Genomic DNA, 20,977 nt, shown 5'->3' with positions numbered 1-20,977 from the left:
GACTAATGTGACCGATAGATGTAACGGGCACCTGTTGTTTCTAATCTCTACTCGCTGTAATCTCAAGCACAAAAGCTGAAGGGTTCGTCGCGATGGGGTTAATATTGACAGTATGGAGAGATCATCTGCGCTATAATCTCTCGACAATACACAACAAGTACGATCGTGACGCCGCATCGCCACGTCACAAACTAGGTCACAAATTTTCCCGCCAACAAGTTGTCACGTGACCTGCGCACGTGGGAAAGTGTTTCTAATTTCTGGTGATCTCTAAACTTCGGCGACAGGTTTTATGAGGCGTAAGCTCCCGCGGTGCACGGCGCAGACGCCCGCGGGCTATAGCGGCGCGATATGTTTACTACAACCTGCACGATGATTGTTGAGATTGTTTCTCCAGTTGCGCTCGTCTCGTCCCAGTTGACAAGTCGCCGCCACTTTAAATCGCATTGTATTTCAGGACCAAATTGTCGCGAGCCAATTACAGGGGACAGCTCTTTTAAAATAGAAACTGCAGTTACAGGTTGACAGAGGTCAAGCTATTTTTTACTCCAATGGTTTATAGAAGGTAGATCTTTGAGTGTGTGATTTTGAATTGGCGACATAACGGCATGACCTACAAAATACCTGAGTCCACTTTCAATCGAATTTCTTTATTACTACAGATCATCAAATTCCATGCATGTACCATACTTAAAAGTATGCAGTCATTGTACATTACTTGCTTCATTTTTTTTAAATCGATAGGCCTTTGTGAAAACACTTTCTATCATATTCATTTTAACAACACTTCGAAAGGCCTTTTTGCGAAAAACATAAAGATTATGACGAAGGACGTTTCTTCCACGGCATTCGCAAGGCCACGACGAAATCCGCACTACAAACAGCCCTGTGGATTTCGCCGTGCCCAGATTACACCCTTCCTAATCCACCTTACCATATTCGGCGACACAGGGTTGTCTATGGATCAGCATCAGATTATAATCGGATGAGGCCTATACACCAGTCAAGGAGCTTGCGCAACTCGCGTGCCGACCGCCTTCAAATGTTGACACCTTTGTGTTGTCGGAGCTGTAACGTCTTACAAGGGCACATAATTTAATCGGCTCAGCATTACGGTTATCTCCACAAAGGGCGTTTTTGTGTATTTGGTGCAAAATTATGGTTTATTTAAATGAGCTTTTAACGGGTTCTGTGACACACGAGCCGAACAAAAGATGGAGCGTCTGGCAGTAAGGCGCAACTAATTATTTGACCCAAAAAGATATGGTAAGAATAACGATGTACTGATACAGAAATCGTTCTAATGCACGCATGCTTAACAGATGATTCCTGTTACATATATTGACAATACTTGGCTGACAAATTTAGCACACTTTTATATCGTGATTTATTTCCTGTTTGGGACTGATGAGACAAGTTTTTGGGCGAAATCGATATCACCAGTAGTTTGCAACAAGAAATACACAGACACATTTGAGTGTGCTGAATTTGTCAGCTAAGTAATGTCGTAAGAACAACATTGGAGTAGACTTACATTTAAGAAGACAATTAAACCCAACATGATATCAATCAGAAAAAGAGACGTGTCGCTTCCGAAGGTACACCCTATTAGGTAACAAGCTGTCATACTTGACTCCGCCTTATAAGTCCTCCCTCGGGTCACGTAACATCCCTCCCGTTTTCCCATATCGAACCCGGTTTGCATTTCTGAAACTTAATAAAAGTCATTTGACAGCGGTTGGTATTCGCCACTGCGGGCGTCATGTGGAGTGTGTGTTCGGTCAACCCGAGGTAATATGGCAATGAGCATTGAAACATTCTTTATGAAACGAGAACACCCGGCGAGCAACGGACATCATCAATCATTTTGTCAGCTGCCCGAAATCGAAACCGAGGCTTCGTGTCACTAATAAAGACAAAAAACGTGACTTATGAATCTTTTTCGGATTATTTTCTTCACTATTACCATTTCAACATTCAAGACAACTTGATTTGTTGCCTTAAAAATAGCTTTACAAATATCTCGAGTTTTTTTGACGACAAAAAATCGAAAAACAAATTGGCGAATGTAGCGTTGCTACAATTTAACCAAAATATCTCATTTTTATCTTGGCTTTCGTTTTTTAGTTTCGAACCATACAGAATGGGGAAAACTTGTTTGTACTGATTGGCCACACGCTTCACTTAACAGCTAATAAAAGCAATGTTGTGGTTGTTCCAGATGAGTGGAGACGAGCGAAACGACGTCACGTGATTTCAAGGCAGGTCTAAACACGCCAGTCGACCGCTTGGCTACCTGACAACGCTTAAGTCGGTACTGAAGTACTCGCGTGGGCTTGTCTGTACTTGCCCGACGATCGACGGATGTTGCACCATCGCTTGACTTTTGTGTGATGTCTCAATTGGCGCCGACTTTTCACGAGTTTGCCTTGTTTAGTTTTTCATCAATGACGCCGTTATTGAAAACACGCGAAGGCCGCGACTGTGAATTGCCATTTTTGAAGTGCCGATAGCGAAAAATGAAGTCCAGTCAACAGCAAAAAGAATAAAGTGTATCTTGGGCTCCACCAAGTGGTAGTTGAAAATGGCCGAACTCGACTCAAAAAAGGTTCTGGCCAAAACCACATAATTTCGATAAATGTTTTAAACTGAACCTTATGTTGTTAATGCAAGTAAACTCATAAAGACACTTTAAAACAATTTTTTTTTCCTAAACAAAACACCACTAGGTTCGTGAAATAAGTGTGCAGCGAAATATTTGGTTTTGCAGAATTCAACTATCGTCAAATCAAACGTCTAAAAGCTTTATGTTAAGTCCTATTTGTGCATCTCACGGTGATTATTTTGAATATATTTTTGTTTTTTTAGGCTGTGCAGTGTACTGCAAACAAACATTTAGCTTGTTAGCGGCGCAAGCTCAAGAAGTTGGAAAATACTGTTCTAGTGCAGTGCTCCGCAACCTTTTTTCGCACACGTCACACCATACATGAGTTAAATGTTCGGCGGCACACCGAACCAAAAAATGCGATTTGAATTTTTGAAAGCCTAAAAACGCATTAATCTAGGGGTCTTTAACTTCTTTGAGGGCCAAAAACATTTTTTTACGTTGGTAAAGGGCCGTACTATTGGAACTTTTTTTGTAAAAGTAATATGAACAAAAATATTATGTCCTTGAAAATGTTGTGCGTTTATGCCATATAATGTGCATAAAACATTTGCAATGCAATAAACAAGAAACAGATAGACCAGTGGTTCCCAACCTTTTTGTAGTCACGGACCCCTTTATAAATTTTATAGGTCCACGGACCCCCAACGTAATTTAGTCTTGCTATGTTTTTCGTTTCCTGCAGTATAAACGTTATTATACTTTCGCTTATTTGGGCACAATTTTAATCAACCTTCACAGTCCTCCAATCTCAATAAAGTTGTGTACTGTACCAGTCAATGCAACGAAGAGATGAATTTTCTGGTGTACAATACTTGAAACAAAGCACAATAATAAAATTGTGTCGTTAATGTGTGTTGTGATGTCACAATGGAGGTAACAATTACAAGTTTCCCTGATCCAAGGGTTTGATAAACAGTTTGCACTCAGATACAGGATTGTAAAAACGGTTTGGTAACTTAAAAATATTGTATTGTTGTTAATGCTACTGCAAATGTTTGCCTCCACGGACCCCCTGAAACCATCTCACGGACCCCTTAGGGGTCCGCGAACCCCAGGTTGGGAACCACTGAGATAGACGGTGTAGCAAAGTAAAAATACCAAGTGCAGTAAACTTCTATGTCGAAAACAATGGCATACAATGCCGAAACAATTGAAAAATTTGACGCAACAATTGGAATTGCTGATTTCACCAGGAGGAACTATTTCCATCATACGATTAAAACGTCGCATTTATTTCTAGCCATTACTAATAAAGAATAATTGTTTCTTAAAATCAGTGGTCTGACAGGGTATTCCACCTGAGGTAAACACCTAAAATTTAAAAGTTAGTTCGCGGGCGGCACAAAAACCCTCTTGGGTCCACACCGGGCCGATTAAGCCATTATGACGTAATAAAACACGAATGTACAGTATATTATGACGTAATAAAACACCAATAGGTAGTGTAGCTTTAGTTTGGTGTTGTGAACCGTATCGTTACTAATTTAAATATCAACGTTGACATCATGAGCTATGCATGTGACTGTTGGTGATTGTTTAATTGGAAAAATGTGCATTGTGCATTTTTGAAATTTTAATTTTCGATTGATTATTGATTTCTGAAAAATATCCTTTACCTTCTTATTTAACATGCTGGGCGCAGTGTTTTCAAAGCCTTACGCCCTTCCTTATTTTCTTTTTGTGGACAAATACAATTTCAAAAAAATAATCGAACTACTCCATAAGTGAACAGTATTGTTTACATTCACTCTCACTGTTCCCCTTACCGTTTTTGAAAAGAGCAGCCGTAAATTGCGTTGATTTATCGTTTTGTGTTTCAAAAAAGACGGCTTAACAGAAGTGATAAATCAAACAGAGTGGCTTACTTTTATCCGACCCCACTGTACATCAAAACAGTTTATAGCAAGCGTGTTGTTGTGGAGGCCAGCTGTCCCTGTGGTTGATACTCTAGACATATTCAGAGTCCTGGCCCGAAATTCACCATGCCATCAGCGTAAAAAGCCTGCTACTTGAGATAACACAGCGATATGAGGGTGGTAAACCACAAGGAAACCAATTTGAACCCAGCATGCGACTGAAAGGCACGCTTACGAGACTGAACAAAGGGGAATGCTTTCAAAAAATATCCCATACCCACTTCGGCATTAAGTAAATCCGTTCCTCAGAACAAGAGACTAATAAACAGGACGAAATGGTGCATGGGTTAATGCGCACCTGCGAAGTATGGCTATGAACTCGCTTAAAAGCAGCTGCATGACAGGTCTCGCTAGAATGAACAAGATAACTGTGGTTTCAAACAGCGACTCCCTGGAAAAACAGTCGCCAAATCACGACTCTTTCGTGTCATCAATAATTCATTGAAAGCCGCTGCTGAGCCCACTCCATTAGGCCGCAATGTATAATAGATGGGGGGATAAGAAACAGTTGAATTCTAAGCACGACATCTGTGAGGTGGGCGAGTTTGTAACCTATCTGAGATGGGTCGGGTAAGTGTCTGACAAAATAAATACAAATTCACCTATCGGATCATAGTTCGTTTAACGATGTTTTTGTAACCAATCATCCGCAATGTGCCAACGCAACTTTGTTACAGTATTAGGATTTTTAAAATACTATGAATAAGACATGGCAAACCACAAAATGCGAAAGTCACTTAAATAATAACCTCATGACCGCACTGTAATGGGATCGGTCAATTGGCAGGAAAAATACCGACAACAAGAAAAAGATTGTTTATTTCGCCCCTTCCCTCTTAATTTTGCTGAGACTTCTTGTTTTGTACGGCTATCGTCATTTTTGACATCGATGCTACAAAATTACTGCAGCATTAGCTCTTCTGATTAACCTAGATAACTTACTATGCTTAGCAATACAATAACTTGTTGTTTTAAGATGAATGAGATCATTGTAATTCATGATATCCCAAGCCATACTGGTTGAATAACTAAATTGTGATTTAAAATGCAACTTAACGTCGTTAAAGCTAAAACAACACCAATGACGTTTAAAAAGGCAATTTTTCAAAAATGTAAAAACAATATTATTTTCTGAAATGCTTACATTAAAAATATTATAAGCACTAAGTAAGCCTCGGTGTTTTTTCCATCAAGTGCGCATGTAAACCGATCTTTGGAAGTAAAAGGTGCCATCCATTTAATTTAGCTCCGGTGTGCGTTTAAATGTCTGACTTCGACGGATTTATGGGCGCCTTAACTAAACGACCTACGCGTCTGGATGCGCATGATTTCCTCGACCGGCTGCCAGCTGTCCAATCGATTTCGATTATTCGATCGCGCTCGATCGAAACGTATACATTTGAGAGATTTTTCACGGTTTCAGGCACTTAACCCCGAATAAGTCATTTTGACTACACCAGTCATCACGACTGAGCCTAAATTGTGTTCTGTTATGGAACATTACATTTTTCTAAACCTATCAATACATGTCATGGCTGCACGATAAGGTTTCCATTGTCCCAATTATATAACGTGCCCAGTGATATTTCGCAAAAAACCCGAATCGCTTGGATCAGAGCAAATGAGGAGAGAAAAAGCGAGGTTTAAATTTAACTTGGTTATATCGCAAAATATAGATAATTAATAAATCAGACATTCGCAAGTGTTTAAGTTTGGGGTGTTTGAACAGTCCATGGTTGCCGCTCTTTACATGTCAGCTGCGTAGCCGGGATTCCATCTTACCCGATAAAAACGATCGTATGCGCCACTTGGCAAATCCCATGAGAGGCAGTTAAAGTCTAATCGACGACCTTTCGCCCCTCGAAGGCGACTTATTTCGAAATCAAAGTTTCAACCACTCGTTAAAATATGTTATTCGCAAACACATGGTTTCCTGGTTGATGTGAATCTATATGTGTGAGAGCGGTAAGTAAACACAACTTCACATCCATGCCAACCAAAATAAACCTTGCAAACATGTCATATTGAAAACCATAGCAAATGGGTGGTAAAGTTCTCACACGAAAAAAACTAATGTAATAATAGATAGCAGTTTATGGTCTACAGTTGTGTAGAAACTGCAGCTATAACAATAACCTTGTGACAGGTAGTACCATATGAGAATGTTTTTTCATGCCATAGTGTAAGCGAGTTACAACAAAACCAAAGATCCACATTTCCAACAAACAAAACCAGTCGATGCAAAAACTTCTAAAATGGTGTATGATAGACAGTGAAGCTGCCGTCTGGGCAAAATATGTCCTCCAAAGTTACATCGCCTGTTTTTTGTGTGTAATGTGTGATCATTTTTAGTAAGTTAGGATGACTATTAGTTTGTAAGCAGCAAAGAAACAATCTTGTCTAACTTATTTGTTAACTATATATATATATAATATATATGTTTTATAAACACAGTGGTTGTAGGCTATCCCAATTTCGAACGGCGCTCTATCACAAGGCAATAACCCTTAACAAACCAGCTCACTATTGCCCTCTAGAAGAAGCTTACACTGCCACATTGCGACAGCTTGGACAAAAATGGCGTTTTGTTTGTACCAATACAAAAACTACACACTAACCTTACCAGGAGTTGTTTTTTGGATAATATTCTCCAAAATCCATGGCATTACTTTCCTAGTACCTTGCAGCTGCACTTGAACTTTCCTCGGCTTGACAAGTTTACTAACTAACAAATCATACAACATTTGTACTAAGTTTTTAGGCGTTGAAAATATAACAGGCGAAGCAATTTACAATGCAAAGAATCAAACTGTTTTTTGTTTACATGCAAACGTCATAATGAACTTAAAGCGCGTCAACCAGTCAACATAGAAACACCTACTAAAAAAATTATTGCAAACAATATTCAAAGCTAAACTAGTAGGTTAAGAAAACTTAAAAGACTGTTAGGTTTCACGAAAATCAAATATGCTGTGCATTTCAATGTTTGTCAGGTAATCAATCCCAAATTCTGTTTCAAATTTTAAAGTGTAAATGCAACAGCCAATATAGTCATAATAGCCTGTAAGGCGGTTTGAGTGGGATAAAATGCATGTGTACGGTAATGGTTAAAAAATCAGGATTGGAATATGGATGCGGTAACCGACACACCCACGTATCAACATTGTGCCTTTGGCGTGGACTGTAAATGTAACGCATTTCAGGGATACAGCTAAATCACACAGATGTACGTATTGACGACAGCTTTCCTGTATCTAACAAATGAGGACGCTGCACAAACATCGTTCCCACAGCAGCGCTTCAATCGGCTGTTGACTGCCAACCTGTCCCAATTGAGTCAGATCTGTGCAGCTTAGCGCTGTCATGAAACAATGCATAATCACGCTACCTGTTCCCGGTATCGGCGGCAAATAGCGGATATGAAACGGAAACGACGACTGTGCGATTGTTGCATCGCTGACACGTACAGTGTTGTCACTGTAGAATGCACCCGTACGTTCGTGTGGGAATAGCGGGACTTAAGCGGGTCGACATCATGTCCGGATGATATCAGTTTAAAATGGCGTTTTTCGGCGTCTTTGTGCCACTTTTGACGCTTGGAGATGGCCAGGGCATATCGTTGACGCACAGCATAGCTACTGTCAGTAAAATGGTTTTAGTATAAACAGTAGCTGAGCAGTAGATCATAATGAAGGGCTGTGTGCTGTTGTTTTTGGTAGCCCTGGCCTATCCAGTTATTGTGAATGCACAGACATTAGGTAAGACTGTTGTAAATTGCTTAAAGTATTATCAAATCGTAGTAACTTGCATTTAACCTTAACTCACAAGTTTGTTACAATCACATCGCATGGTCCGGCTAGTTCAACACTTTTATGGTATGTTTTCTATACTCTACCGTAAATGAGTTGAACTGGGTGAGCTGTGCGACTCACAACAAGAAGCGCCCTGTGAAATAATACTAATGACCTCAACAGGAAACGTTTTGGCAAAACAATACAATTGCTTTTCAGTTAACTCTACGCAGCTGTGCAATGATACGAACGAGAATTTTCAACTCACTTATTACATGAACTGCACTGAAGTGTGCTCTCAAGACTGCGGCGTTTCTCCCAGTAAGTCAAAAACCTAAATCGCTTTTGTAATGTTTTGCTCACATTAAACGTACAATCATCGAGTAACTGTAAATTTATGTACAGTCATGTCAATGTATCAATTGTATATCCCAGGTTCATCTGATACATGCAAATCATTGGGCACATCTTGTGGGTCGTCAACAATAACCACTTGCGGCGCTACAGGTTGTGAATGTGTTGCCAACACCGATCTACCTGGCAATCCCTATTCGTCTGAAAACATTTCAAGCAATATAATCGAAAAATTGGTCTGCGCGTCAAGCGGAATCAAATTGTTGTAAGCATTTTTTTACATATAGATGACCAAGTTAAACGATACGGGCTTTGTATCAGGAGTGCGCATTTTAAAAAGTTGTCGGGACTGAGATTTAACTTTTAGCGTTTTCACGAGCCCCAACGTATTTTTAATGTTACTGCTTTGTGGTAACATTACAAATTACCATTTTTGTCTGATTATTTTCCCTACAATTTAAATGTTTACCGCCAAATCAATAAACACTCGGGCCGAACTAGCACAAATTGACTAAATTTGGATCTATAAACGCACAAAAAGAATTTTTAGGTATATACACTGATTTAGTTATGTCTAACGTGTGTGTTTTCCAATCCAGTTTAAATAAATGCGCATTGAACGCGGCTGATTACCATCTTGGCGATCTCTACATGAACGGCATCAATCAGAGCGCTCTGGAGGCACAGAACGTGACTGTAGCATCTGATACAAACAATACATGCTTCGGAATATTTAAGTACTATAGGGGCACAACTTTGACGTACAAATTTGCATTAATCGGAAACCTGTCCGCATGCAACACAGATGTTCAGGTAATTGGTAATGCTTTTGTTTGTTAATTTGCTCTCGCTCATTAGTTTAAACTTTTTTGCAACGTTATACAGTTGAGCACCGATGGGAAGAATATTACATTCTCAAACGCAATACAAGGCATGTCTGGAACATTAGCTGCGGATGCGATCATATCTCGCCAGTCTTCGCTTTATGTTCCATTTTCATGCACCTTTCCAACCAACATTAATATAACTGCTGATCTAGGCATCACCCCAGCACCAAAGTAAGTCCCTTTCCGACATTTCTTAATACAATATTGTATGTGTTTATACCTGACGCCTAAACGTCTGACATTTTGCAATTAGCACTATTGAGGCTACTGCCCCTGAACAGATTGGCGCGTTTACGATGACCATCGGACTATGGACAGACACTTACTTTGGAACCTCCTATGTCGCGAACGAACAGATCACAGTTAGCGATTACATTTACGTTACTGTTCAGAGTCCTGCTTCGTCAGCGCTTAGCGTACAGGTAAATTCCACACAGAATTTACATTTTAAAGCACAGCTTCGCTCATTTTCATGACATGCATGCTTTAGGTTCTTCTCGCCTGGGCCACTCCTTCAAGTTCACCAAACGACGCGATTTCGTATAATCTACTGCAAAGCGGGTACGTATGGCTTCATTGCATGACAATTTTCCCACGCGTGTTTGCTTAAGTCGTACATACTTCTTTTAGATGTGACAACCAGAATGAAGTTTTGTCCGACGGGATTGTGGTGACCAAAAACGGTGAGGTTTCCGATTCAAGGTTTATGTTTCGTGTTTTCCAGTTTATAGCGGTCTCTAGCGGAAGTGTACAGCAAATTTACGTCCACGCAATGGTGCACTTGTGTGATCCAGTGGCGGAGGGAAATTGCTACATTGTAAGCATGTTGTCTGGTATAAATTTATATTTCAAATATTATGAGGATTTTTTACTATTATTGGCTACGTCTATACAGATTAGTGCATCATCACATAGAAATGGGTTTAGTACTGCCAATTTTGAATTTTCGTGTAAATTCATTTTTCTCGTGTGATTTGCCAGTCTGTCACATTGTTTAACTTGCTCGTCACTTTATAGAACTGCACCCGGGCTCGTCGCAGCATGCATGAGAACAAACACGTGAAAATCGCCACATCGCTTCCTATTACTGTTGCAAAGCGAGCCAGCGGCGACGCAGTGTTGGCCGGTAAGTGACTAACAGTTTTTATCGCAACAGCTATCCTACGTCTATTTGCTAACGTAGAAATAGCGTTGGGTATAGGACACAGATTAAAACAGTCACAATCGTATAAGCTGCTATGCTTATAAAGCATATAGTTTGTCATAATTCAAGTATGAATAATTTGTCTCGTTTACCTTTTGACAGATTTAAAAAATCGTGCCACCGGCTGAGAAACTCTTCTTTAAACATTTATCGCCAACTGTAGACTTTCCACATAAGCTGTACAACTAAAATCGCTTGACTAAGTGGTCGGACTAATTAACATAAAAGTTAGGACTAATTAACATAAACATACAAGTATGAGTTCTCACCGACGGAATTTCTTTGCAGAAAATCAAACGGAGAGTGAACCACATAAAGCGTTGCGAATTATCTCCCATGTCAGTGAAAGTTGGCTTCTTGTGCTCGTTGCCATTTGTTTCCTTCTGCTGTTCAGTGTCCTACTTATCTCCCTCTGTTACGTTGTTATTAAAAATGTTCGAAACGCAGACGCCGCCGACAAACAGGCACTAATTGCACAAAGTCAAAGAAAACAGAGCAAGGCTTAAGTGACTGATTTTGCACATTTTGTAACCGGTATATGTAGGTGTTTTTGTACGTGTATGTTAGTTCTTGTCATGGTTTCATGTTACACTGTTCTGTCTTATAAAGCGCTTACGTGTGTTAGCAATTGAAAATCAATTTTTACAATGGCAGGTGGTTATAAAACCTTTTAACTGTTGCAAAATACGTTTCTTGTAATGTTTCGTTCAACGTTTAGAATGTCTCCGTTATTTTGTATGTTTAGTGTTTTACTCATTTCATGTTAGCAATTTATGTCGCAGTGTTGTTTGCAGTAATAAAAGCAAGCGAGAAATGTCTGATCAAATAAACTCTTCCACCAAAACAAAACCACACAATCATTACCCAATGTGTGTATTTTATGACCGCTTCTGATAATGCTATTACTCAAATTAACTTATTTGATAACATACACAAGTATAAGTAAACATGATTGGCACTTGCATCTATTCATTTTGCACAGATAAAAACCCAATTACGTCTCTAAGCCAATTTCGAAACTGCGCAAAGGAGAGCAGAGGTGGTGGCTGAACTGCATGCTTTTCCTTTCGTTTCACATCATTCTTTGTAGGTGCAATTCCCTTGTCACTGAAGAGCGACACGCTAGTAGAGGCAGGAATCCTTGCCGAGGACGATATCCGACCCGAGGACCTCCCGCCTTTTTTGGTTGCAGGCCTTCGCGATTGTGATGTCACAGAGGTACGTAAGGCCTCGGGCAGTGACGTACGTCTGCCGAAAGATGACGACAAAGGTCCTCGTGGTGATCTCTTTTCTGGCTCTGTAAACAGTTTTGATGTAGTTGAAAACAATATGTGAGGCAAAAACTGTATATACAGTTGAAAGTATATACTTCTTGCTTACCAACTACGACTTGATTAGGATCGTGGATGTAGTTTTTCCAGAAGTCGACTGACATCCACTCCCTTAGAGCTCTGTACCGGTCCAACAAATTGAAATCCATAACTGACTAAAGATTGTGTTTATTCATAGCGAAACATGCAACTTTTAAAAACACAAGCTCCAATAAACCTGCAATTTGCGAAGGCAAACAGGGCAAAGGTGACAAGGCCTATTGTCAGACTCCTGTAAATGATTGGATCCGTTCATTAGACAACTCATCCAAACACAATGCTTTAATCCGAACATATGTCCAATCTCGTGTGCCATAACCTTGAAAAAAATGATCACGGTTTGTTTTTGTCGTTTGCCTGATTTTTTTTACACAACTGCATGACTGATTGGGATAACGGCATACCTATCTATGATCAGGCTTTAAAAAACAAGTGTGAATTCTGTTTTACTTACGTTGCAAGCTCTTCTTAGCAGAGCATCAGTGATCGGAACTTCAGACCCGTCGGCTCTTTTCGCAGGTTTTAAGAACACCGTGTAACTTAACTTCCCATCTTCAGTTTTTATCACTTTATCAGTGCCTTGCGTCCAGGTTTCATAAAACACGTCATCGAATCTGTGACACAGTCAACGTGACACCCACAAAAAACAAACAAATATAAAGTGATCAACTACCGTGCAAAACTGAAAACTCCAACCCCACCGGCAGAGGCTGCATGACTGCTGGAGGCTAAACCAAACACGAAATCCCAAGATGACTTGGGGTAGAGGTCCACCATCGTGACAGCAACCAAACAATGGGCGTACTTTGGTTTCACCTGCCGTAAAATGATGTTAACACTAAAATAACACGTCGAAGTATGTTCAGTTCTTTCAACGCCGGTTCACCTTTCGCAAATGTACCAGGATGTCACCAGCATGGAGTTGAAATCGGCCAGTGAGCTGATTAACACGGTATCGACAAGCCACTTCAGCTACTGTTACTGGTGGAAGAACAACAACCTGTGGAAGAATCAAACAAAAGGGTGATTGAAACCGACGGATATCAGAACACTAACCTTGGACTTGTGAAAGAAGGCTTTACAGTAAGTTTGCAGCCATATAAGAAAAGTATTCGAGCTTTTCGATGTGCTAGGCTGATCGTCGCCGGGGAAGAGGCCTAACGGCAGAATAGAGATGACCTTTGGTTCACCAGCAACCGTTCTTGAAGCAGCTCGACTTCTGAGTTGCGTTCGCATCGAAAACGCCGTTTGCGGTCGGGAATCTTGACCGCCATCATTCAGACAGGTCGAAGGCTCTGGTTTGCCGATAATATATGATCTCCAAAACGATTCGTAAGTTTGTCCAAGTTCATCATGGTTTACTAACCAATCTGCATCACTCACAATTTCGATGGGTTTAAAATAAGGCGAATTGCCGTCCGACAAAGCGATCTGTTCAAGTAGCTGTCTCTCGGCGACGCTGAATGTTAATTTGAAGTTTCTCTTAACCACAGAGTTAGCCCCGATGAGGGCCTCTTGGCGCTGGGAAGGTGTCCTGTTCTTCCACGGCATGTTGTGCAATTCGATCAGGCCTCGTAAGAAGTCATATTATCCAGCTATTTTTGAATACATAAGTGAATGACTACTATAGGCTATACGTAAGTTAGCCCTAATAAGTATCCTGTTGCAACTCATGCTACCTAAAAGCACAAAAGTACACAATTAAACCGGTGGCCTTATATTTATCTGCATTCTCCTGCTCATTGAGCGACAGTTGGCCTCGGATATACCCTATTACAACCCACACAGCTTTGTGCGTAACACAGGTTACTTCTTCCAAACTAAACTTTCACCAAGAAACATAACATTAGGGCCAAATTCCTCTGCTTCAAACTTACTTAAGCCAATTCTTAGACGTCGGACAGGTGACTCCTTTCATGTTCTTTCTCTGTAAACTTGCTATACTACGTTGTATTTTATACTGCACTGTTACACATCCGTGGGGTTTGGTACCAGGTGCACAAAAAGCGTAAAACAAAAACCCTTGTGATTAGCCAACACGGTACTGCTGGCTCGTATCAGGTCATTCAAGTCCCGTGGGTTCTATTTTCGGAGGCCGCTGCCGTTTTGACAAGCCGAATACACAGTTTTTCAATGGTGGCGCGGAAGGGTAAGAAAGGTGCGCACAGATACCTGATACGCCAGGTTAACGACTTCGTTTCAAGCGGCGAAACAAAACACCTATTTTCTGGAGTGCCCTTGTCGATTCCGTAACTTGAACTTTGAGTCCTCGGCCATTAGTTGTTTGGACTACCAACTGATTTTCTGTTCCACCTCAAACCTAAAAAAATACCACAATCCTATAACAGCAATTTCAAATCGACAGAAAATTTCACAATGCTTGTCGTGTATTCACTTTCGGTTTAAATTGTTTGTATTTTTTATCCTGAGAGATTTTTCACCGCGCCAATGTTCCAGTTTAACCTATAACAAGCCCTTCTATTTCGTTCCAAAAAAAACTGGAGATACCGACAAAGTGGCTTACAAACCTTAAATTTTACACGAGGCGTTTTTTCGATTAGCAGTATCGGGCAGCGGGATAGGCACTTAGTTAGCTGCTTATCAATGGGACTTGCTGACCCTTTCCTCTGCTAGGCACTATATAGAGCAGCGGTTCCCAAACTGGGGTCCGCGGTCCTTTAGGGGTCCGTAAGGCAATTTTGGGGGGACCGCGAAGCGGTTGAAGCAATTCTATAATCTTATTTGGCGTCAGTTTGTGCTACTAAATAAGTTTAAATCGAAGTAGAATTGAGAATCGTCTCCATTGCTAAACAATGGCCTTTATTGAATAACAACTATAAAAAATGCAATTGTTCGCGCACAATCGTAATGTTTTTGTCCTGTTTGTGATGTCACATGCTGTCTTTGGATGATCATTATGCGCAATTTTGCACAACTAGCTAAAATCCTGCAATAAACTTTCGTTTTTATGAAATACACATTAAGGCTTAAGGACCGCGAGCCCTCGAAATAATGGCAAGGGGACCGTTTAGAAAAAAATATGAAAAAGTTTGGGAACCACTGATATAGAGGGATGTGGTAACCCACTACAGTAATTTTCTCCCCAAAAGTTGTAATGAGAACTCGATCCAAAATTTCATGTCGGCTTGTCTCCTGGCTTAACAAGGACCGCTCTTGTCGTTCCACCTCTAGTGGTAGTGAGAAAAAAAGAAGATGACCTTCAACCTCTCGCCTTAGACTGGGAACATAAAATGTACGCACACCAAAACAAGGCAATCTTCAACTAACGCTGAGTGAATTAACACTCAATAACATTTTGATATGTAGCATTGCAGAAAGCAGGTGGACCAGCTCTGAGCTCGTAAAGTTTTGCTATCGGCGCCTGTTTAGAATTTAATGTCAAAAACATAGGACTAACAATTCCACATTAAAGAACTAACTAAAAGTACAGCAGCAACTAATTAAATTTGTAGAAAAACAATGTCCAAAATATTACGGACACATAAACCGACACCCTGAAACTTTGGAGTATTTGTGCCTAAATGGACGACCTCATAACAACTGCAATACGTATAGAACGAATAAATCATGCAGTGAATGCCACATCCCTAGCGAAGCTAGTTCGATAGTGCTCGAACTGACAGAATAGGAAAGACATTATTGGCCACGTCTAACCGCCATGCGGATGACAATCTTTACTTTGTTTTTGAGCCGACTCCACCACCATACTTCGAAACCTACGATTTACAAATATTAATTTGACAAAGTGACTAAACGAAGTTCAAACATCCTTCTAAATGTACTAAACCTTCTTTTGTCACCCGATGAATGAAATGGTTTCATGCTTTAAAAGGTAAAGGGGAAAAGTGAATGTCCATAAACAAACAGGTTAAACGAGGTCCGTATTATTTACCTATACGTTGTGCTGTATTAAAAAAAAACTGGTATAGCCTACGACCCTACGTAACACAAATTTGTGTCCGGTGTAACGTGGGAAATTTTCACATAGTGGTTCAGGTTTTATGCAACGCAAAAGTGCTGTGCATACGTTATGCTTTTTATTTCATATCGTAATCCATGCATTTGAGAAGGTAGGTGCCAAAATTTGTCCCCTTCTCCAAAATTTTGTGCCGGCACCCATGCTAACTCAAATCAACCTATGCACTGCTAAAACCCAAACTACCCAATCCTTTAGCTGAATTTTTGGAAAGTTTGACCATTATTTTTATCTGAAAGCTCGTATATCACGAATACGATTTGCACGTAAAGTATTTTTTATTGAGCAGGAACTTGTTTTCAATCGCTCGTGGCACTATCGTGTGGCGGTGTGAAGTCACGTGATCAGATCTTGTTGAAGGCCACGATGTCCATGCTTTGAACCTGCGTATATATACCTTGCAATTGCAATGCCAATTGGGCATTATGCGTAAACAACATATTTACATTTACAAACAGCATTGTACATTAAGTTTAATTGACGTAAAAAAAGTTTGCTTACATAATCCTCAAATCCACATATTTTTTCTTCCAAATCATCAGTTCCCACTTTGTCATCCTCTACCACACAAGAAATCTGCAGCTTAAGGATTCCAAATGCAATCTGCAACAGTTGGCAATAATTTTTTTAACAACATTATGTGGGTTAACATTTCCAAAAATAGATAATGTATGAATTTATGTATACTTACTGTTTGAAATGACATAGTTATGTCTCAATTAAGTCTAACAAAGGCAAATTGGTGGTTTACCAACAGAAATAGTTTGTCAAATAACAACAATACAACATTTATTTTAGCATGTGAAGAAAACCCTTTGTTTCTAGGTTCTATTGGTTCTCTGTCCATTGCTTAAGCCAGTGGCCATACCTTAACTAACTTTGAAGCACCCCATAATAAACCGTCCATTTCAATTGACCGAACACATTTCTCCAATTCAGCCATGTTGGTCTCATCATCCCACTAAAGCAGCATGCAAACCATTAAAGGCAATTCAACAAATTGTACATTGGTGTAAAAAATACTTACTGGTTTGACATCAAGGACTATTGTGGACTTTGCAATGACAGCTGTTTTCTTTGATTTTTTCTCTTGGTATGCCTTTAATCTTTCTGCTTTAATTCGTTCGGCTTCCTCATCATCTTCTTCATCATCAGATCCGAACAGATCAATATCGGAATCTTCATCCTCTTCTTCCTTGACTCCGTTTTGAACAGGCTAAGTAAGTAAGGGCGATTTCAAACAATGTAAGAATAATGATGAAAAATGAAACACATGTATTTTACGGGTGTATGCAAATACCACTTGACCACTGTGACCACTGTGACCGCTGTGGCCAGCCTGTACACACTTTCTAAATGCTGTGGCCAACCTGTAAATACTGTGTGACCGCTGTGGCCAACCTGTAAATAATGCGTGACCGCTGTGACCAACCTATATAGGTAAATGAGACCCGAATGAAGTGTTATTTACAATACAACCCTCACCCTTACCCCACTAGCTCTAACCGTCAACACTTGGTCACAGCGGTCATGCAGTACATACAGGTTGACCACAACGGTCATGCAGTATTTACAGGTTGGCCACAGCGGTCACACAGTATTTACAGGTTGGCCACAGCATTTAGAAAGTGTGTACAGGCTGGCCACAGCAGCCACAGCGGTCAAGTGGTATTTACATACACCCGTATTTTACTATCAACAAGCTGTGAACAAAATAGGCAAAAGTTAAGTTCACAAACGAATTTGTTTAATACTTTTTCATCAGCTGGTTTGTTGGGTGCCGATTTTCCGCCCTCAACAGCAGTTAATCGTCGCTCAATTGCTTCAAATCGCTTTGTTATCTTTGTGACTTCTTGTTTTAGTTTTTCATTTTCTTGTGCGAGAAGTTCAACTTGTTTGCGAAGCGCATCAGCATCACCACCAACCTTAAGCATGTTTTTAACATTAACCTTTTAAAGCGAATGTTATGATACAATACATGTTTTATTAAACAATATCTGATTAACAGTCAAGTAGAGTCAGGTGATAATTAGTAAATCCTCATTCAAAATCTTTTGCTTTCAAAATGGTCTATGTCAAATGTTGATAAATGTTTTGTAATAATTTCTTTCAGTATTATTCACTAAACTTACGCTTGCTGGTGTGTCCTTAAGGGAGTCTTGCATCTTTTGACGCACCTCTTTGATTTGCTGGGACAAGTTAGATCCTGAGTTTTCAGAAGCCTGCACATATTTTCAAAGTCAATAAAATTTTGGTCAACGCAACAAGTTACCAAGTGTCAAACCACCCCATGCAAACATAAAACTAACAAAATATAGCAAAACAATACTCTGATACACTTTCATGGTAAACTGGTCATATAAATAAACAATGCAGATATTGTCTTTTTAACCTGCTTCAAGTTTATAGCAAGGTAAGTTTAAAAATCATTGACAGAAACTTTAACTATTGACAGAAACTTGAATGTGCTGTGTTAGGTTTTAATCATAAACTCAAAAGTAAATGATTAAACACCAAAATACATGCTTTGAATGTGTGCAACCAGCCAACCACCTTCGGTGCTGTCACCCCCTTCACCGGAACATTTCTACCAGTTTGTGTTCTCACAAGGTATTCTTGGTATTTATACTCAGCCTCTTCCACTTTTGGGCGGTCAAACCAGATTCCTGCCTTCATTGCGTCTGCCAGAGCTGCCATTGCTGGGTCCTAAAAAAACATCAAAAACATTAGCCAAACCAAAGTTGTAGTACGGATGATATGAAATTATGGATGTTCATGTTTGATCAATTAAAACACAACAAAACCATATCTGCTTAAGACATATTTTGTTGGATATTTTGGTGTCATTCATACAAATATTAACTTTGCCGAAAGTAAACATAAATTTCTTTCATAAAAAGCTCTAAAAACTTACGTTTTGGGAGCTGATTATTAACTAAAAAACAAAATCTGCCACACGAACACACGTTGACTTCATAAAAGACCGAAAATTACGATTTCTATGAGTTTGTTCTCGACGTCATAAGTAGTCCACTTCAGATCAGAGTGCGCCACTGCGCAGTTTTGTTTCAAATAAGTTATAAAACATAAAGTATTTAAAACATCCGGCCCTTTTAACAAAGTATTATTAGCTTTTAAGAAGCATTGTTTCGCATGAATATACACGCTGGAAAACTCTCGGCTGTACATTCAATTTCTAAGAAACAACTGATAATTCGGTTATAAAAGGTTTGTGTGGTGCCCCTTTTCCTTCAAGCTAACGTCTTTACTATGCCTAATAGTTAATCCAACTCTGGCCAATGGTCTAGTAAGGAATACCACGCACACCAATGCCATTTTGAAATATGCTTGAATGCATCAACATTTTGTAAGGAGGGGTTTCCAATTTGAAAATTTGCTCTACTACTTTTTATTGGTAAACAGAAATAAAAGCTTTAGGTAAAGGAATCATGCTTCACATAAACATGCGCAACTGTTGCGAAATTATTTTTGCACTTTAAGTTCGACAAGTATTTAGGCTGCGATGCTCCGAACCCATAATTTTGAAAGGGTGTATCACTTTGATGGGGTGTACCAGATACAAAATATAATATACCTATGATTAGGTATCACAATAGGCAGGTTTAAGTTTTAGAACAGACTGACTGGAGTGTACAATATATGGCACAACATGCACCTCAAGTGTACGTAGATTTTAAGCTACAAAACTATATTTGTGACGTCATAGTTTAATATTTCACTTCATAATCGTTGTTAATGGTAGTTTATTTTTTAAGTAGAAAGTGAATTATGGATTGTGGCCATGGGCGCCGGCAGAAACTTTTGCAAGAGGGGGCAAATTTTGGCTGATACTTTACCGCATCAAGAATTTGTTACATATGAAGCCATAAATCGTGTACTTCACAATTGAGTTGCCTAAAAGTTAAAGCATTGAACGATGTCACAAATCCCCGCGCTGCCAATTGAATTAGGTTTGCTGCTAAATATGTTAAATTGAGGTACACTGAAATTCCAAGGGGGGGCAAGTGCCCCCTCTTGCCCCTACGTGGCGGCGCCCATGATTATGGCTTGTTGGTATTTTGCTCATCATTATTTCTGTACGGACCACAGATTCAGTGTGTTACAGGGTTGAATAAATTTTTCACTGGGGTGTACAAATTTTGAGTGAACGTTAAAAGGGTGTACCGCTTCAAAAAAGGTTGACAAGCACTGCTCTAAACAATAAGCATGTCACTTTTTACGTCTATTTGGCCCAAATGTAAAAGTAGTTTAGAAATTTTCAGCCGTGGAATCTCGAGACAAATATGCACATTGCAGTAAACGTGTTATCAGCACCCGCCCAAAAGAAGACTGACCTGGTCAGCCTGACGTTTGGCACGAGGTTTGTGTCCACAACGATTTACCTATCAGAAAATAAAATCGTACCTATTTCAACGATTTTACCTATTAAAAGCAATAAAAAATATGAACGTCGAAATGCGTTAGAGCCACAAAGACATGTATAAATATGGAATATCATAAAAACTTCAGCATTGTTAAGAGCAAAAGACTGTATGGGCTACCAAAAAAAGATTGATTGAATACCGAAAAAATAATAAAGTCGGATTTGGATTTGGACTTGGTAAAAAAATTGTGCTAGTCCAATTTTTTTGCGCTCCACAACTTTTCACGTTTCTCAGCTATAGTTCCGGCTTGGTGATTGTTTTAGTGCTATTGTGTCGCTGTGTTATCTTTTACCAAGCGAATTAAACTCAACTCACCTTTCATACAGTCATGTTAATCGAGAAAAC

General features: G+C 39.6%; 3 protein-coding genes and 1 long non-coding RNA gene across 5 annotated transcripts; 2 read left to right on the top strand and 2 right to left on the bottom strand.

The window, feature by feature from the left end:
• Positions 1 to 376: 376 nt before the first annotated feature.
• On the top strand, positions 377 to 3,454 carry LOC145239490 (uncharacterized). The gene is made up of 2 exons (XR_013862316.1): positions 377 to 2,608; positions 2,869 to 3,454. It is a non-coding gene; the product is annotated as an uncharacterized LOC145239490 (long non-coding RNA).
• Positions 3,455 to 8,061: 4,607 nt separating this feature from the next.
• Positions 8,062 to 11,639, top strand: LOC145239138 (alpha-tectorin-like). Its single transcript, XM_080102421.1, has 10 exons — positions 8,062 to 8,342; positions 8,595 to 8,696; positions 8,811 to 8,994; positions 9,329 to 9,542; positions 9,615 to 9,787; positions 9,870 to 10,038; positions 10,107 to 10,177; positions 10,247 to 10,433; positions 10,634 to 10,742; positions 11,109 to 11,639. The coding sequence occupies exons 1-10, from the start codon at positions 8,273 to 8,275 to the stop codon at positions 11,324 to 11,326; spliced, it is 1,497 nt and encodes a 498-aa protein (XP_079958547.1). The 5' UTR covers positions 8,062 to 8,272; the 3' UTR covers positions 11,327 to 11,639.
• Positions 11,640 to 11,663: 24 nt separating this feature from the next.
• On the bottom strand, positions 11,664 to 14,468 carry LOC145239139 (archaemetzincin-2-like). The gene is made up of 7 exons (XM_080102422.1): positions 13,247 to 14,468; positions 13,077 to 13,190; positions 12,864 to 13,006; positions 12,645 to 12,804; positions 12,369 to 12,509; positions 12,201 to 12,306; positions 11,664 to 12,117 (listed from the first exon to the last, which is right to left on the bottom strand). Exons 1-7 carry the CDS (start codon positions 13,739 to 13,741, stop codon positions 11,786 to 11,788), a joined length of 1,491 nt encoding a protein of 496 aa, XP_079958548.1. The 5' UTR covers positions 13,742 to 14,468; the 3' UTR covers positions 11,664 to 11,785.
• Positions 14,469 to 16,446: 1,978 nt separating this feature from the next.
• Positions 16,447 to 19,186, bottom strand: LOC145239437 (elongation factor 1-delta-like). Of its 2 annotated transcripts, none has more exons than XM_080102755.1 (8): positions 19,102 to 19,186; positions 18,741 to 18,893; positions 18,320 to 18,409; positions 17,942 to 18,112; positions 17,215 to 17,403; positions 17,056 to 17,148; positions 16,689 to 16,790; positions 16,447 to 16,570 (listed from the first exon to the last, which is right to left on the bottom strand). In XM_080102755.1, the coding sequence occupies exons 2-8, from the start codon at positions 18,882 to 18,884 to the stop codon at positions 16,532 to 16,534; spliced, it is 828 nt and encodes a 275-aa protein (XP_079958881.1). In that variant the 5' UTR covers positions 18,885 to 18,893; positions 19,102 to 19,186; the 3' UTR covers positions 16,447 to 16,531. The 2 variants fall into 2 exon arrangements, with proteins under 2 accessions (XP_079958881.1, XP_079958882.1); XM_080102756.1 differs by having other exon boundaries at positions 18,795 to 18,893.
• Between the last annotated feature and the right edge of the window lie 1,791 nt (positions 19,187 to 20,977).

Source organism: Phallusia mammillata, chromosome 7 (assembly GCF_965637545.1).
Source record: "Phallusia mammillata chromosome 7, kaPhaMamm4.hap1.1, whole genome shotgun sequence".
NCBI classification, from domain to species: Eukaryota; Metazoa; Chordata; class Ascidiacea; order Phlebobranchia; family Ascidiidae; genus Phallusia; species Phallusia mammillata.
The sequence above is the reverse complement of the archived record's forward strand: the minus strand, read 5'-3'. Positions and strand labels throughout refer to the sequence as shown.